The sequence below is a fragment of the Rhododendron vialii genome, chromosome 2a (assembly GCF_030253575.1).
Source record: "Rhododendron vialii isolate Sample 1 chromosome 2a, ASM3025357v1".
NCBI lineage: Eukaryota > Viridiplantae > Streptophyta > Magnoliopsida > Ericales > Ericaceae > Rhododendron > Rhododendron vialii.
In genome coordinates, this window is record NC_080558.1 from 33,196,268 (window position 1) to 33,214,949 (window position 18,682).

At 39.3% G+C, this 18,682-nt stretch overlaps 1 protein-coding gene across 1 annotated transcript; it reads right to left on the minus strand.

Annotated features, from left to right (window-relative positions):
* Positions 1-15,988: 15,988 nt before the first annotated feature.
* On the minus strand, positions 15,989-17,566 carry LOC131317449 (uncharacterized). The gene is made up of 3 exons (XM_058347003.1): positions 16,872-17,566; positions 16,547-16,781; positions 15,989-16,461 (listed from the first exon to the last, which is right to left on the minus strand). The coding sequence occupies exons 1-3, from the start codon at positions 17,490-17,492 to the stop codon at positions 15,989-15,991; spliced, it is 1,329 nt and encodes a 442-aa protein (XP_058202986.1). The 5' UTR covers positions 17,493-17,566.
* Positions 17,567-18,682: the final 1,116 nt, after the last annotated feature.

Here is an 18,682-nt window from a genome sequence, read left to right on the forward strand (position 1 = left end):
TCCCGTGACCAGAGATACGTAGGCGCTCGATAAGGACTCGGTCAGAATCTATCCCCCTATGTCCCACTTGTTTGAACTATGTCTGACCTGATTTTCCCTTTGCCTCGGAATACATAGGTAGTCCGATAAGGGCCTCGATTAGAATCTATCCAACTCTCTTTCTAAATTGTTGTTTCGCCTCGAAGGCACCTCTAATTACCATTTTGCCTCTCAATGGGCCACATCTAAAAAGACAAAAATACCCTTCTCCCCAAGTGGAGATGTTGAAATTACCATTCTATCAATAGTAGGATTATATCTATCTTTCAAAAGACGGTAAAACACCTCTCGCCCTAAGCTGAGTCGCTATTATCGCCTTTTACCTTTGTATCTTCCCGAACAACAGTTGACTTTTTTGGGGCCCTAGGTCGACTTTTTAAAAAAAAACACACAAAAATGATAATAAAATCCAACGAGGGCGGCCTCGTTGCCCGAATTACCTTTCTACCCTTTTCGAGCCTCAGTTGACTTTTTCTTGGCCCCGAGTTGACTTTTTCTAGAAAATCCAAAAAAAACAAAGTTCAAATTTAGCAGCAGTGAATCTACTGCCCAAATTACCTTTTACCCTTACCAGGTCCTGGTCAACTTTTTCTCGGGGCCCTGGGACAACTTTTTCTCAGATTTCACCAAATCATTTTCTTAATCTAACTAGGGTATTTTTACCTCCCGATCACTGTATTACCCTTCAGGCCCTAGTTGACTTTTTTTGGGCCCCGATTGACTTTTTCTCAAAAATTCACCTTAATAATGTTTCAACCCAGCAAAGCCATTTTCGGGGCCAAATTCCCGTTTTACCCCTCCGGGCCTCGGTCAATTTTTATCAGGTCTCAGTTGACCTTTTTCCCAAAACTTCACTAAATCAATGTGTTATCCCCACAGGGTCATTTTTACCACAAAATTACCTTTTTACCCTTCCCAGCCCCGATTGACTTTTTCCATGCCCGAGTTGACTTTTTCCAACTTTCCACTGTAAACCCGTTTTCAACCAAATAAACCTTTTTCTAGACTTTTGGTAAGTCTCTTTCATCCCCAACAGCCCAATAACGGCCGTTTTCCCTTCTCAGACCTCGAACTACATGGACTTGATTTCTCCCGCTCTAGAGATACATAGGCAGCCTTTCAACCAAGCTCAGTCCACTGTTCCTCCTTCTGAAAAAGGTCATTTTCCTTAATAAGCATGAGCATGAATAAATCCGTAAAATGACAAATATAATGTCCTTCTATTTCATCTTCATCTGGAAAATAACTCATCTATATTGCATGTTCAAAGAAGCGAGTACCGCAAAGACAGGGTATGGTGCTCTGGCTTCCCTACACGTAATAGTGAATTACGAAACTCTTTCTTTTCTAACCTCACAGACCTAAAGCCTCTTCCTAAAAAGCAAAACATAGTCAATCTTTTCTAAAAACATATTTCTCTAGCCCGCGGTTCTTTTTCTAAAATACTTGAACTATTCTTCGGATATTCAAGAGGTGATCAAGCACACCTAAACTCTACGCCCGGTGGTGACTCTGAGTTATTTTCTAAACCCCCTTTTGGCCTAAACTACAGCCAGACCTAATTCTCTTTTCCTCGGAGATACGTAGGCAACTTGATGAAAGCTCGATCACCCCCCTCATTTTCTAAATTTCAAGGCTTTTTCTAAAATATCCAACTTTCATAGAACACAAAACTCCTCATTTTCCCTTTTTTTCAAAAACCACATTGCAATCCATAGGAATCGGATCATTTATCTCCGACCGTTTCCCTCACGCTCGCTCCTTTCTTCCCCCTTTTGGCCCAAACTACAGCCAGACTTGATTCTCCTTTCCCCGGAGATACTTAGGCAACTTGATGAAAGCTCGGTCCCCTCTATAAACAAAACCCCCTTCATTCTCTAAATTCAAGCCTTTCTGTAAAATATTTGTAGCTCTTTTATAAAACACAAAACTCCTCATTTTTCCTTCTTTTGAAAAACCACGTTGCAATCCATAGGAACCAGATCACTTATCTCTGAACGTTTCCCTCCCGCTCGCTCCTTTCTTCCCCTTTTTGGCCCGAACTGCGGCCAAACCTGATTCTTTTTTCCCCGGAGATACGTAGGTAACTTGATGAAAGCTTGGTCCCCTTTATAAACAAAACCCCCCTTTATTTTCTAAAATTCAAGCCTTTTTCTAAAATATTCGAAGCCCTTTTATAGAACACAAAACTCCTCATTTTCCCTTCTTTTCAAAAACCACGTCGCAATCCATTGGAACCGGATCACTTATCTCTGACCGTTTCCCTCCCGCTCGCCCCTTTCTTCCCCCTCCTAGAGGGAAGGGGAAGGCAAATGAGACATCCGGCATGCGAGGGGTAAAATCTTGGGCGCGACAGATAATATATGAAATTACTACCTCCTTCTCCTTTTGAGTGTCCACTAAGTTTCTGCATGCACTTTTTAATGGCTTATATCTCATGTGTATTATATTAGGCTTTTAAAATCACTGTCTTATGGAAACAATTGAGATCTATCAAACAAGATTCATTTTGCATATTTGTAACAATATATTTGAGAGATGTAGGCAATTAAAAATGGCATGCAGAACTGTAGTCGACCTTAAAAAGTGACGGAGGGAGTAATAAATTGAGCAAAACCAGGTAACTCAAAACATCTCTAACCCACCTCTATTGTCATGCCCTCGATTTTTAAACAAAAATAATGTGATTTTTCGTAAATAACGCCCTGACAAATTCCATCCAAAAATACCCACAAAATGTTTGCCATACACATTTCTCGGAATCATAGTTAGGTTCTGATAGTTCAAAAGACTACATCCCGAGCACCACGGCCCAATATTTCATAAGTCATCGAGGGTGAAAAGAGAATAAGTGCTTACATCTTTCCAAGTTAAAATAAATAAGAATAAGATTACATTTTCATCACCAAAACATGATTTACAAAGATGAACAAATGAATCCTCAGTCTAAGCTTTCAAAGGTATATCCGAAATGCATGTCAAGCACTACATGTTATTGCCTTTGGTTCGTACCTAAAAAATGAAGGGTAAAGCTACACTAGTCCAGTAAGAAAATCTCTACAAAGTCTATATGCACATGAGATGATTGGTTTAGAGACCCATGTTTTAAATTTGATAATTTTGAAGTTTAAATAAAAATTAGAATATTGGGATAATGTGAAACGTTATGTGAATATGAGATTTGGGGCAAATATGCAAGAACTTGGAGGTGAGGGGCATTAGTGTAATGCAAGATAATGGAGTATATATATAGGAGTGTGCGTGGGTATGAGAACCACACAATCCACCCCTCCCTCTCTCTTTATCTGAACTCTCTCTACACACACATACACACACACACACACTCTCTCTCTCTCTCAAACTCTCACACTCCAACATCCCAAAATACTTCGAACCCACCTCGATCCGCCGTAAGGTTTTTGCATTCAAGTGTACTAGAGCTTGGAAATTCATGGGTTTGAGCTTGAAGAGGAGTATTCCGTTGATTCAAGGTTTTCGGAGCTAGGGCTTGCTTGATTGAGCTTGGGTTTCGTTATTTGACTTTAAGGTAGGATTTCTTACTTCTATTATGTGTTTATGTGTTAATTTTGTGTTTTAATCGTGCCCTAGATCGTTGCTTTCGTTGTTGGATTTGTTCTGGTGAAATCTGAAAATCGTGCACTGAAAACCCAGGTCCTACCGGTTGGAGTTTTGGCCATATCTGTAACGACCCTAATTTTGGCCCTAATTTTTTTTAATAAAAAAATATTATTAATTAATTAAACTAATAAGTTTACTCGATTATTTATTCTATAATTAGTTTCATTATTTATTTAAATTTCATAAAAATCAGTAGCTACTTTTTATTCAACATATATACATACACATACATATAAATAATTCTTTTCCCTACCCATACCTAGAGGTGTCAAATGGGCCGTCCCGGAACGGCACGACACGAGCACAGCACGGGCACGGGGCAGAACGGCACGTCACAGGCATGGTATTGGCCTGGCATGACACGATTGTAATGGGCCCGGGGCACGGCACGGGCACAAAAGTGGGCGGCACAGCACGGGCATGACACGGGCACGGGCACGACACGGGCACGGGCACGAAAAGTGGATAAGAACAGCACGGCATGGTTCTAGCAAGGCACGGGCACGGGCGTGGACACGGGCACGGGTGTGGGCACGACCCGGCACGACATGGGCACAAAAGGGCACGGCACGAGGCACGGGAAAAAAAATTAAATAAGCCAAATGACTTTTTTTTTTAAATTTTAAAAAAATTAAACAATTTCTATTCGGTAAAAAATATTTGTAAACAACTAAGATATTTAATTTTTTTAAAAAAACAATTTATTAAAAAATCATGTTTTTAAAAAATTATTTTTTCACTTTTAAAAAACTATCAAATTTTATTTGGTAAAAATATTTGTTTTGTTTTTGTTAGTAAAATTAAATAGGCTTTGGACCTTTGGTTTGCAAATTTAACATTACAATACAAGATAACAAGTAAAATTTAAAAAAACTTATCAAAATATTTATGGTGCAAGAGTAATTTAATATGAAAAGAAATGTGCAAAAGTCATATATATTATTTACTCCAAATCTAACAAGAAATAAAAAAAAAGTGTCAAACAAAAAAGAAAAAAAATACATAGTAGAAATAAGGGGGAAAAAAATATAAATAAGGGTTAGCTGGACAGCCTGGACTAAGACAATAGGACCATTTGTAATATGTTATTTTTTTAATTGTTAAATTTTACTTCATTAAGACCAAGAATTTCTCTTTAATTAGGGGTTGTAATATGTTATTTTTTTAGTTGTTAAACTTTTTTGGCGTGCCATGGTATATGAAAATGCAGCGTCCATTGTTATTTTTCTCCTTTCATTGTGAATTGTCCTCTCCTTTTTCTCTTCTACAAGTTACAGAGTGATTATGATATTCTGAGACCGAGTGTGAACCTTTGGCCTAACATAATTCTCGTGCACTAACAGGAGCGTAAAACGGTAAAAGCTTTTTTAAGAAAACACCTCAAACTATTCAAATGTGCGACAATAAGAATTGAAAGCGCAACTGCAGATTGATTGAGCCCTTTACCAAACTCGCTTGTATACTAACCCAAAAGTTATCTAAGATTTATTAAGTAGGAAGCTGGAAAAGCGAGGAAAAAGAGGGGATGTTCAAAGAAAAAGAAGGAAAAAGAAGGGGCAACCGAAGTTGAATAGCAACTTCGCTCTCTCTCTCTCTCAACACACACACTCATCCCTTGTTTCTTATGAGGATGCATAGAATGCAAGGATTTCTCTATCCTTGACCAATGTCGCTGAGTTTCCAATATGCCAAAAAACCAAATGTATACAATGGTTGCATGTCTGATGCAAGATTAGTTATGCCTTAAGTCAACCCACACATGCTAAGGCAGACTAAAACGACATGACTTAAAACGGTACGGCCCGGCCCGATCCGACACGACACGACACGATTAAGTAAATGGGCCGGCTGTTCAGTTTTAGGGTAATCATAATAGGGAGAAAACCCATTAGACTTAATTTCATTCAACGTAAAATATATATATAGAAGCTGTATAATAATTGCACTACGGTCCTAGATACTTAAACTAATTACATGATAAGACACATAATTACACTAGATACAAATAGATCCATCATCTAACACTCCCCCTCAAGTTGGTGCGAAGATATCAATCAAACCCAACTTGAACACAATAGGATGAAAACTCTTGCTACCCAACCCTTTTGTGAACATATCAGCTAATTGATCTCCAGATCTCACAAACGGCATACATATCAAACCCTCGTTCAACTTTTCCTTGATGAAGTGTCGATCAATCTCTATGTGCTTCGTTTTGTCATGCTGAACGGGATTATGAGCAATGTTAATGGCAGCTTTATTGTCGTAGTAAAGTTTCATCGGAACACTATCAGCGAACCCCAAATCAAGTAACAAAGTTTGGAGCCACAAGAGCTCACAAACACCATTAGCCATAGCTCTATATTCAGCTTCTGCGCTAGACCTGACGACTACCGATTGTTTCTTACTTCGCCAGGTAATCAGATTACCCCCAAGGAAAGTGCAATAGCCAGAAGTAGAGCGCCTATCATCCACAGAACCAGCCCAGTCAGCATCAGTGAATGCCTCCAATCGCAAATGGCCATGATTAGAGAACAAAATTCCTTTTCCTGGAGCTGATTTTAGATACCTCAAAATACGATAAACTGCATCTAGATGTGAAGTACGAGGATCATGCATAAACTGACTAACAACACCTACTGCATAAGTAATATCTGGTCGAGTGTGGGCCAAGTATATTAGTCGACCCACAAGTCGCTGATACCTTTCTTTATCAGTACGCTCCCCCACATCTCCACTAAGATGATGATTCGCCTCAATAGGAGAATCTGCAGGTCTACAGCCCAACATGCCTGTTTCTTCCAAAAAATCAAGTATATACTTGCATTGGGAAATAAAGATACCTCTATCAGACCTCGCTACTTCCATTCCAAGGAAGTATCTCAATGATCCCAAGTCCTTAATCTCGAACTCTTGAGCTAGACGAGACTTAAGGTTATGAATCTCACTCACATCATTGCCTGTCATTATTATGTCATCAACATAAACAATAAGGACAGCAATCTTACCATTACTTTGCCGGATAAACATCGTATGATCTGCATGGCTCTACTTGTAACCAAAACTCAGCATAGCCTTAGAAAACCTGCCCAACCAGGCTCTAGGTGACTGCTTCAGCCCATAAAGTGCCTTCTTTAATCTACACACCTTTCCTTCACTTGCAGGAGAAGAGAAACCTGGTGGAATATCCATATAAACTTCCTCCTCTAAATCACCATGGAGAAATGCATTTTCACATCAAACTGTTGAAGAGACCAATTCAAGTGGGCAGCACACGAGAGGAGAGCTTGCACAGAATTCATCTTCGCTACCGGAGCAAACGTCTCCTCATAGTCAATACCATAAGTTTGAGTAAAACCTCTGGCAACAAGCCTTGCCTTGTATCTCTCAACTGTACCATCAGCCTTTTGCTTAATAGTGAACACCCACTTACAGCCCACTGGTTTCTTCCCTCCTGGAAGTGACATTAGATCCCAGGTGCCATTCTTTTTCAAAGCTGTCATCTCTTCTACCATAGCTCATTTCCACTTAGGTATCTTGAATGCATCCTGCCAATTCTGTGGAATAGATATAGAGGAAAGAGAAGAGACAAATGCATGGTACGAAGGAGACAAACGGTCATAAGAAACAAACTGTGAAATAGGATGTTGAGTACAAGATCTAACACCTTTTCGAATAGCAATAGGAAGATTGTCAAGATCCATAGGAGGTGGTTCAATAAGAGAAAAATCATTACCAGAAGAGTCAGCTGAGAAATCTGGAACTGGATTGGGTGATTGTGATTGACAAGGTGGTAACGTACATGAAGACTTTCCATTTTTTCGTCTAGCATACCTCTGTAAGCTAGCTCCCTGCAGTCATTGTCGTGCAGGTAGTTGTTCCTCAATGTCACCACCAATATCATGTGTTTCCCTTTCAACAAATACTGGTTCCTCTCCAGTGTTTTCCTTCTCCCCTTCATTATGATCATAGAAAAATTTCTCCCCCTCACTATGATTATAAAAGGTAAACATCTCTTCCTCCTGTTGATGCTCCCCCTGAAGAGATGGTTTGGAGGGAGAATAAAAAACCTCTGTTTCCCAAAAGGTAACATCCATAGAGACAAACATCTTCCTTGAATAAGGATCATAACACTTATAGCCTTTTTGGGTAGGAGAGTACCCAACAAAAATACACTTATGGGCTTTATGTCCTAGCTTACACCCAGAAGGTTTTGGGGCATGAACAAAACACACACAACCAAACACCCTAGTTGGAAGAGTCGTAACTCGACAACTGCTTGGCAGGCACTCAATGGGTGTTTTAAAATTAAGAACACTGGATGGCATACGGTTGATAAGATATGTAGCAGTTAAAATAGCTTCTCCCCATAAGTATTTGGGAACATTCATAGTGAACAAAAGAGATCGAGCGACCTCAGCAAGATGACGATTTTTACGCTCAGCGACTCCATTTTGTTGTGGAGTGTCAACGCAAGTCGTCTGAAAAATAATACCATTATCATCTAGATATGTCCGAAAAATCTTATCAATATACTCAGTCCCATTATCACTCCGAAGAATTTTAATATGTGTATCAAATTGAGTGCACACCATCTTATGAAAAGATTTGAAACAGGAAAATACTTCATTTTTTGACTGGAGTAAGTACACCCATGTGGCACGAGAATATCAATCAATAAAAGTAACAAACCATCGATAGCCCTTTAAAGAAGTAACATGAGAAGGACCCCAAACATCAGAATGGATAACCATAAATGGAGAATCACTTCGTTTATTAATAGATGCATAAAAAGAGCGTTTATGTTTTCCAAACTCACATGCTTCACAAAAAAACTGATCCTAGGACAATGTTTAACTAAAGTAGGAAAAAGCTTCTCTAATATCCCAAAAGAGGGATGACCCAATCTACGATGCCGTCGATGTAACAAAGAAAGAGTGGAACTCATATCTGCCCATAGAGCTTGTCCACATGATAAAGATGGCTGAGATGGATGAGGTGCATGCTTCAGATAATAGATACAACCATGTGCTTTACCACTGCCAATCACCTTCCCCGTTTCCAGTTCCTAAAAGATACAGTGAGTAGGAAAAAATGTCACAGAATAGTTTTGCAGAATGGGTAAAACTACGAACTGAAAGAAGGTTAGTGGCAAAGTTTGGAATATGGAGGACTGAAGAGAGAGAGATAGAGGGAGAATAGCGAACGGAACCTTTCCCTGAAATAGCAGAGAACGATCCATCGGCAATTCGAACCTTATCCTTTCTAGAACAAGTGGAATAAGAATTAAAAACAGAGGAACAACCTGTCATTTGATCTGAAGCACCAGAATCGATAATCCAAGGAATACCAGAGGAGGCAGTAAATGCACTAGCTGGAATACCTGAATGAGCAAAATAGGATGCAGTAAGAGCTGCTGTGGAAGTAGGAACTATAGTAGAGGAAGAATCAGCCTGAGCCATAAGATGCCTGAGAGCTTGCATCTCCCCCTGAGAGAAACCGCCAACAGAATCAGAAGGTGACTGAACTCCTGTACTGAACCCAGAATCAGACAAGGCAGCAAACTCTGAAACATGTGCCTGAGCCTAAGAACGCCCGGGACCACGACCTCGACCTCCACGTCCACTGCCACGCCCACGAGAAGGACGACCATGTAACTTCCAACAGAAATCCTTGGTATGTCCAGTGTTGTGGCAATAATCACACTGGAGTGACATACGGTCTATGGTCCCACTGGTAGTACCAGACAGAGACTTTCCACTGCCAGACCCAAACTGTCCCTGCGGAATAGCAATCAATGCAGAACGATCAGAAGTAAGAGCTTATAACATAGCACCCCTTCTGCTCTCCTCCTGTTGAATAATGGCATAGGCCTCTCCCAAAGATGAAAACGGAACACAACCCAACACCTGCACTCTAATTGGATCATACTCCACATCAAGACCAGCAAGAAAGTCATATACACGCTCTTTCTCTATTCTTTTTAACCAAGCACCAGCATCAACGGAACAGACTGCTTGAAACCCCTGATAATAATTAAATTCTTGCCAGGCCCCACTGAGATCAGCAAAGTAACCAGCAACAGATCGATTGTGTTGATCCATAGTACGAAGTCGCTTTCGCAACTCAAAACACTGAGCATCATTGCCCTGCTGAGAATAAGTCTGTTTGACAATAGTCCAAATCTGATATGGAGTGTTAAGAAGCAAGAAAGGACTACGAATATCAGCCTTCATAGAATTAAACATCCAAGTCATGGCTAAAGATCGACGAGACTTAAACGTCTTGAGTTCAACATCAGTAGTAGGTTCAGTAACAGGGCCTTCAATGAACTCAGACATCCCTTTAGCTTCAATGGCTAATGAAAAAGTACGAGACCAAAGTAAATAATTTGTGTCATCCAGTTTGATGGGACAAATATCCAGTGGAGAGTTATCCAGAGTCCCTACACGACTCAACTCATCCTTGCCACTAGCGGAAGCCTGTTTTTTCTCTTCTGACATCTTGAAAGCAGAACAATAATGCCAAATAAACAATAAACAGTGTTCCCAGCAACTTTAGAACTCCACAAATAATAAATAAAGGTTTCAAAAACCTTAGAACCTCAAAAAAAATCAACTGAATACCTTTGGATCTGACTGAAACAGTGTTGAAAAAGAAAAAAAAATAGATTTGATCGGCGAGAACAGATCTGATCGACGGCGACGACAAGCCCCGACTGATCGAAGTACTGTTCAAAAGCACTATTCACGCGGCCACTGTTCACGAAACACTGTTCCCCCGAAAGTACTGTTCACGTAGCGACGAGAAGAACATCGCAGATCGCCAGGTTCTATCGCTCTGATACCATGTTTAGTTTTAGGGTAATCATAATAGGGAGAAAACCCATTAGAGTTAATTTCATTCAACGTAAAATATATATATACAAGCTGTATAATAATTGCACTACGATCCTAGATACTTAAACTAATTACATGATAAGACACATAATTACACTAGATACAAATAGATCCATCATCTAACACCGGCACATCTTGACACGATTGAAAACGGCACGGCACGACATGATTTAAGAACACGGGCCGGCACGACACGATTTAAGAAAACGGACCAGCACGACACGACACGATTAAAAATGGCATGACACGACACGATTTAAGAAAATGGGCCGACACGACACGATTTTTAGAAACGGGCCGGCACGGCACGACATGATGGGCAAACGGGTCGGCACGACACGACACGATTTAAGTAAACGGGCCGGCACGGCACGGCACGGCACGATTGACAAACGGCACGGCACGACACGACACGATTTAAGTAAATAAAGTAAACAGGCCGGCACGAAGCACGGTTAGCACGAAGTTAAACGGGCCATGCCGCCATTTGACACCTCTACCCATACCTAACACTACGTACCCATCTCAAAATTTTAGGAACCATTTTCCCTCACTTCCTCATCTCTCCCGACTCTCTCTCTCTCTCTCTCTCTCTTTCTCTCTCTCTCTCTCTCTCTCTCTCTCTCGTTTTCTGCCAAACCACAACTCCATCTCCCTTATACTTTGGCTGCCAGCTTTATCCCTCGAAACTTGCACGTACCACTCTTTCCTCTCTCCAATAAATACCTCTCTTCCCTTCCCAAGGATGAGAATACAAACACACCACACATCACTGAAAATCCAGTGAAGAAAAGAAGAAAAACATGAAAGCTTCCAAGGTCCAACAATGGTGGTCTAGAGAGAAAATATAAAGCGGGTTTCGGTTCTGCACTCATCCGAACACAAATCCACGGCACACCCACTCTAGCACAATCTCGAGTACCTCCGAATCAATCCCCAAATACCCGAAGTTAGCATCGGCATCCTGTTGCTCCAGCGTCTTCTCCAATTTCCCGAAGCCATCCGAACCCGGCCAAATTCGTTACCCGCTTTTTCAGCCGGAACCAAGGTAGGATAATCGCTCTCCTACTTTCCCCTAAGTATATTTAGTCCATGTATGATGATTTAAACAAGTTTAATGGTAGGAATCGAAATCACGGACCGAAACTGAGAAACCAGTTACTACTCTGTTTTCTTTTGAAAGTCACTGTTGCATGAACGAAATGTTTTTAACATGCTAGATCAGTATTACACTTGGACCCTTATAGATCTTTAGTTTTTGAATTTGGCCCTAGCTAGACTATGTTTTGACTTGATTTATTCTCTTTTTCTGTAGGGACATAATACTGTTTAGAATAATTGTATATTTACTGATCTTGCTTAATGTAAGTTTTGATATGCGTAAGTAACCATTCACTAAACTGTACTGTTGTAAAATAAAGATTATTTTGGAATGATACCAAATGGGTTGTGTTTTTATGATAAAACAAGGTACAAAATAAGTTACGGAAATTTTATTTTTTATTTTTTTTTGTAAAATAATTACAGTGGCAAATTACCCTAATGGATCGATAGTAAAAAACTTTAGGTTTGATCTTTGGTACTAGAAAAGTAGTAGTTACGAAGAACAAATAAAATAACTCTAAGAACTTAAACTAACACAAGTTCTCCTTTGAACGAACCAATGAACTAATTAAATTAGTGGAGCAATTTGTAACAATATATAGGTAAAACTGTATAGTTAAAATCTCATTGAGTAAAGTACAGATAAAGGCCTGGGATAATTAAAATGTTACGGGTTACATAAGAAACTTACAAACTGATACCTACAATAATTAATATTTTATTATTATTATTATTATTATTATTATTTTAATCTTAATAATACGTTGAACGCTAAGAATTTAATAAACTACTAAGTTACCTAACTAAGGTCAGTGGAGTTAATGAAACGTAACTGGAAGCTAGTCGTGAAATTTAAATAATTCGAAAGGCCTCGGCCCAATCCTAACATCTATATGTTTAATTATTTCGCACTTATATATTGCTTTGCTTGTGTTCTCATTGAAATGTATCATGTTGGATTCAGTTGTTGTTGGAGATATATGATTGTACATGCTAGTCGGACTTAGATTCAATGGGTGGTTACGAGTAGTGACTCACGTAGATGATGTTAAGTAATGGAGAATGGTCAAGTGTTGGAAGTGTGAGTGTGTGGATTGTGATTTGTGACATGGTGATGCCAAGGGTAACCAATGGGGCCTTGTGTTAAAATGGATAACCAATGGGGCCCAGTGTTGAGAGATGTTGTGACGCTAATGTATAATACGTCATGGGAAAATTTGCTTCTTTTGTTCAAGAGGGAATAGGTCCCATGAGACGATTATAGTTAGTGGTAGGTGATGTCCGACCCTAATGTATAATACGTCATGGGATGACTCGATCCTCCTGTTATGGTCTTAAGTGAGAACATGCTAGATACATAATTTAGGTGCGCTCACCTACGACCCTGGTGCAGGACAAGCAAGAGAAAGGGTGGACCCATGAGACGGTTGTAGTTAGTGGATGTGGGAGGAAAGGATCTTGTGGAAAGAATCCTTAGATTTCATGTAAGATGATGGATAGTAAAGAAAAAGATGATGTGTTATTATGTTGTACCTACTATCTTTTGTTATATTGTTGATCTGCTAACTGTAGAGTAAGGGGTTAGTAGAGTAGGGATTATCTATTGAGTTTCAAAACTCATTATAGTGCCGTTGGGCTGGCGTTTCATGCCAGGTAATCAAGAGACCGAGGAACAGAATCCTTTTCAAGATGATCAGTATCAGGGTGAGGACCTTCCAACTGATAAAGGGGAGTTTGTCATGCCTTGGATGCCTTATCCTTAAACGCTCTATTAATTTAAAGTATTGCTATTTGAATTTCCAAAAGTGTTATCACATTTGTCAAACTCTGTGTTTATTTCGTTGGGTTGTAAGACAGTTAAGTAGTTTTGAATTTGGTATTTGAGATTTCCGTTGCTAAACTCTGTTTAACAAAATTTTATTTCTTAAATCACTTTTATGGATTATTAAATCAATTAGAAATGATTTAATTAACGTGTCAGAAAATCAAGGCGTTACAATACCAGTAGATATGTTGTCCAATAGGGTCATTTTGTGAAATTCTGGTCTCCTACCGGTAGAAGGCTGTGTCCTACCTGTAGGGATTGAAAGATTTGCATTTTAGACAAAATTTCGAACGGGCATAACTTTTTCATCCGAACTCCATTTAGGGAAAATTTTATATCGAAATTCATGTATGGAAAATCTACTTTCTAACGATGGTAGTCTCATAGCCTAATTCTAGGCCAATAAGGTTTGGTAGCCAAAATAAGATAGATATGTTCATATACGTTGGGTAATCCTTTTTCCTTAGAATCGTTTAGGTGAGACACGGATGTTCTTAGGTTCGCCTGAGTACTTAATTGAATGGTTTGACAAGGCTAGTGGTATACTTAAGGATTTGTAGTGGTCGTTGGATTCCGTATAAGTCTTTTGACACCGAAATGAGGGTTTAGAGATGTGGGCAGCGTGCCCAAAAAAAATAGGGCGGATCAATGAGCGCGCTTTTTTGGCAGACTAGCGCTCAATTCAGAGTCGCCATTTGGGTTTGAAGGTCCGAAACCCAAGGAACTGAACTTGAAACGCTCACTGCATTGTTTGATTTGAAAAAAGGAAGGCACCAGTCCGTCATAACCATATCTGGGTTCGGGAGTCAGGTTACGAGAGGGGAAGGGTTTTAAGGCACCCCTCTCGCCCAATCTGGAGATCGGTCTCTACTTAGGCATTTGCGAAAACGTTTGCGATTCTGTGTGATTAATCAATTTTTAGCCAATTAGGGCGGGGAAACAATTAATCAGGGATTAAAACTGTAACACTTTGCAGGATGTGGTACGAGAGCATGGATGAGCGATACACTAGAAAATAAATGAGATAAAGCCCAACACTGCGACAAGATATCAAAACAGTGCATTTGCGTGAATTTGACACGAGCAGTGGCCAACTTGCATGCATGAACCTGCCAGCATGCAAGTACAATCGTTTTTAACACACCCAACCTCGGTTCCGCCATTCTGGTCTCCCGAGTATCCTCATAATGGTTCTGCCGCACCTGGTTCCCATTGGCACACTTTGCATTGGCTCCTCTCCACGGATAACCAAGCCACACACCCAACCTCGATTTCTGCCGTTCCGGTCTCCCGAGTATCCTTACAATGGTTCTGCCGCCCGGGTTCCCATTGGCACACAAAACACACACCACACAATGGGCTACCACGTCAGGCCACATTGTGGTTTCCAAAACATTTCACCTTTTTCAAAGCACGCATTTTCATTAACAACACCCTAGGTGTCATGTTTCTATTTTCTCGATTTTCGTGTCTCGTTTTCATGCATCGACTCCGTGGTAGGACTTCATATGTAATCATAAATCATTCATTGTAATCTTAAACTAACCAGATCATGCAACTCAATATTATACCACAAGTAATGCAAGCAATTCATGTATACATGCTCATAACCATCCTAAAGATCAAAATATGAATACTTTTATCAATGATTAAGTTTCTATTTTTCGAAAACCGTTCTTTCTTCTTTTGTGGAAAGTTCAAAACAACACATGTTTATTGAAGTAAAAGTTCATTATTCATTATGTTCATACCACCACTAGCAAAACGAGTTTGTTAATCATCATACATTCTAAACATTATGAGCAATAGATAACTTTGGGGGTGTTTGGGAACCTACTTTTTGGCTTTTCATTTTCAGCTTTTTGGCTTTTTGGTTTTTTGGATTATGGCCAGAATGTATTTTGGGTGTGAGAGTGTTTGGGAGATTTGTTCTTGGAAATGTATTTTGAAATTGTATTAGTGTTTGGTAGATGATTGTTGAGAATGAATTATGGGTTGCATTTTTACCATATTGCCCTTCGTCTTCTTATAACAGGTCACTCCCGTATTTTTGTTCTTTTTTTTTTCTTTATTATTCAATAGTTTTATGGCTTGTTTATTATTGAAGTCTATTATTGTAAAGTACTGTTTTGTTTTTGCCTTTTTTTTTTTTTTCAAATCCCCTGTTTTGCCTTTACTAAAGTCTATTATTGTGTTTATTTTTCATAAGTAATTTTTTTTCTTTTTTTAAATTTAAGGAATTCATTCGGTATTTTTATTTCGTATTTTATAAATGAAATAATAAGACCAACGTTACAAGTAACAATTTAATTTAACGACAAACACAAACACTTAATATTACAAAACAAATTAAAGTACAATCCGAAGCCAGAAAAAAAAAACCCTCAAACCACGCCTACAAGCAGAATAAAAAAAAATGATGCGAAAAAAACAAATACACAAGTTCAACAACATGACACAACCTCCAAAGTGTCGAGATGACCTAACGTATATTGTTTCCCATAATGAAATCTCGCATAGATGCCCTTATAGCATCCATGTCACGATCATCACGTTGGACCCTACTTCCATGGTTGCCGTTAGGTGCCGTAGTTTCTACTCCACGATTTGAAGGCAAGAAATTTGATCGCCTATCGTAGAAACCAAAAGGAATGTCAGGCAAGTTGTTCCTTCTTATAAAATTGTGAATCGCCATCGTTGCGGATACAAGAGCTACTTGTGTTGTCATTGTGAAGCCAACAGGCATGTCACAAATTAGAGGCCAACGAGCTTTCCAAACGCCATATGTCCTTTCAATGGTGCACCGAAGAGAAGAATGTATTTTGTTAAACCTTTCAAAGTTGGTCCTTGGTGCACCTCCGTCACGCCATTCAGGAGGGTGATATCTACAACTTTTGTATGGTGCTAGATAACCAAGAGTGTTTGGGTACCCGGCATCTACCAAATAAAATTGATCTGTAGTGATTGTGCAATACGTTAGTTGTAAAATTTTAGTACAATTAGGGTGTAATACAAGTTAAGGAGAAATCGCAGGACTAACCTCCTTGTGGTTTTGGAAAATTTAACGCAGGATTCCTTATGCAATCATAAAAAATTCTTGTGTCGTGCGCACTTCCTTCCCATCCCGATAAGACGAAAGTGAAACACATATCAAAGTCACATGCGGCCATAATGTTTTGTGTTGGATATCCTTTACGACCAATCCATTTCTGTATGGGGTCGCCCCTAGGTGGGTGGGCTTTTACGTGAGTGCCATCAATAGCTCCAATGCAGTCCTAATATATAGAAAATTGATTGGTTAAAAGCCCCAAGGCAATGAATTGGCTTGATACTAGTAAAACGAATAAATAAATTACTAAAATTACCTTGAAATGTGGATAATATCTTGGATTGTTAGCTATTTTTCTATGCACTCCTTCTTGAGGCCATGGTCTAACCCAATCAATAGCCATGGCATTGAGGGCGTTTAGCACATTATGGAACTGCCTTGATATAGTCTCCCCCGAATGTTGAAAACGTTCTTGGGCATTTCTATTATTAGCTCGTTGGCCCATAATCCAGAGAAAGATAGCTACTTGCTCATCAACTGAGATTCGTTCGGATACTTGCAACCCATAATTATGGTCAAGTTGATAAACAAGCGAAAAAAAATTCATCTTACTCATACGAAATGATTGATACATACGCTTTGGGTTTCCCTCCTCCAGCTCGGTGACCCAAGCTTGACCAGTTAAGGCAGAGGTACGGCACGGTTCCTTGCACATGTACGTATCATGGTGGATGTTACATATCCCAACATCAGCTCGTCTCATTCTTGCATTTGTCTGACGAGGCCTATGATCACTCGACCCTTCCCCGGCATCGTACGAATCTCCATCGTATGGATCTCCATCATATGGATCTTCGCCATACGGATCGTCGTTGTCCCAATTTTCTTCATCGTAAATATCATGATTGTAATCATCCGGATTTTCATAATTGGCCATAAGGATTTGTAGGGTAGAATTTTGACAGTGGTAGAATATGGGTGGTTTTGTAGCAAGTGGAGTTTTGTTTCTTGTAAAAAAACACAGGCAAGTGTATGGGTATTTATACACATTCTGATGCTATTATTTTGTAAAGCAAACCCCCTTTCCCAAGTTGGCAACAAACCTGCAAAACTATTGGCACCACCAAATTATTTGGGAAGTTAAAATCACTATTCACATTTGGACGCACTTCATGCATTATTGGGCTTTTCTCATAAATGTAACTTGTCATTGCTGGCAGCAAAGCTGGGATTTCAGAAAAGGAAAGCTGGGATTTCAGAAATTGCAAGACCCGTGAAGTGCATTATTGGCCTCTTTAAAATCTTCACACTTTAAATTATTGGCCTCCCTTTGAGTGATGAAAAAACCCAATAATGCATGAACACACCCCATACAAGCAGATTCGGATAAGGAATTGCCCATTAAACCTTTACTTTCTAAAGAATGAAATTGCAAAAAGTGGTGGCCATAAAAATTCAGAAAGCACAATCTCATTTTTTACACCATGAACTGATACAAATATCTGATTTAAAAAAAAAACTGATACAAATATACATAGAAAGGGCACATGTACTAGCAATCCATCCACCACAGTGGCTTCCAGCCTTCCATTTCTCCATCTGGTCAACCATGTCTCTCAGATACATGCCCAACCCTCAGGCATGTTAAACACCTATATTTCCTCTCAATGGGAACTTTCAAGTGTATCCAAACAAATTAAGGTGATAGTGAAAAAGAAAAGACCATCGGCGATAAAAAAAATCCGAAAAAGCATGACCATATTCTCTGTAAAATTAAGGCATGAGGGGTTGTTGTCGTCAACAAAGATAGAGCATAAACTCCATTCAAACTCAGCCATACTCGTATCTGAGATAACACCAACTAGAAATGAAAAGGAAAACTAATTCCCAACATATTAACTAGTCAGCTCACATGGGGTTGTTTGCCTATGTCCACACAATCAAAGACAAAAAAAAAAAAAACCAAGTGAAGTGAAGCAGATTTCTGTCATTTTTCTGCTATGCATGGAACCACAAACATTTACCATTAACTCCAAATACAAGCATCAATAACACCAACAAAATTAACTCCAAATACTACCATTACCTTCAAATACAACCATTAACTTCAAATACTACCATTAGTAA

Excerpts from the sequence above, each read along its gene's own strand:
- LOC131317449 (XM_058347003.1), bottom strand. The coding sequence starts at position 17,492 with ATGGCCAATTATGAAAATCCGGATGATTACAATCATGATATTTACGAT. Across the intron at positions 16,782-16,871 it reads GATATTATCCACATTTCAAG|GACTGCATTGGAGCTATTGA; the intron begins GTAATTTTAGTA and ends TCTATATATTAG. Across the intron at positions 16,462-16,546 it reads TTTTCCAAAACCACAAGGAG|ATCAATTTTATTTGGTAGAT; the intron begins GTTAGTCCTGCG and ends CAATCACTACAG.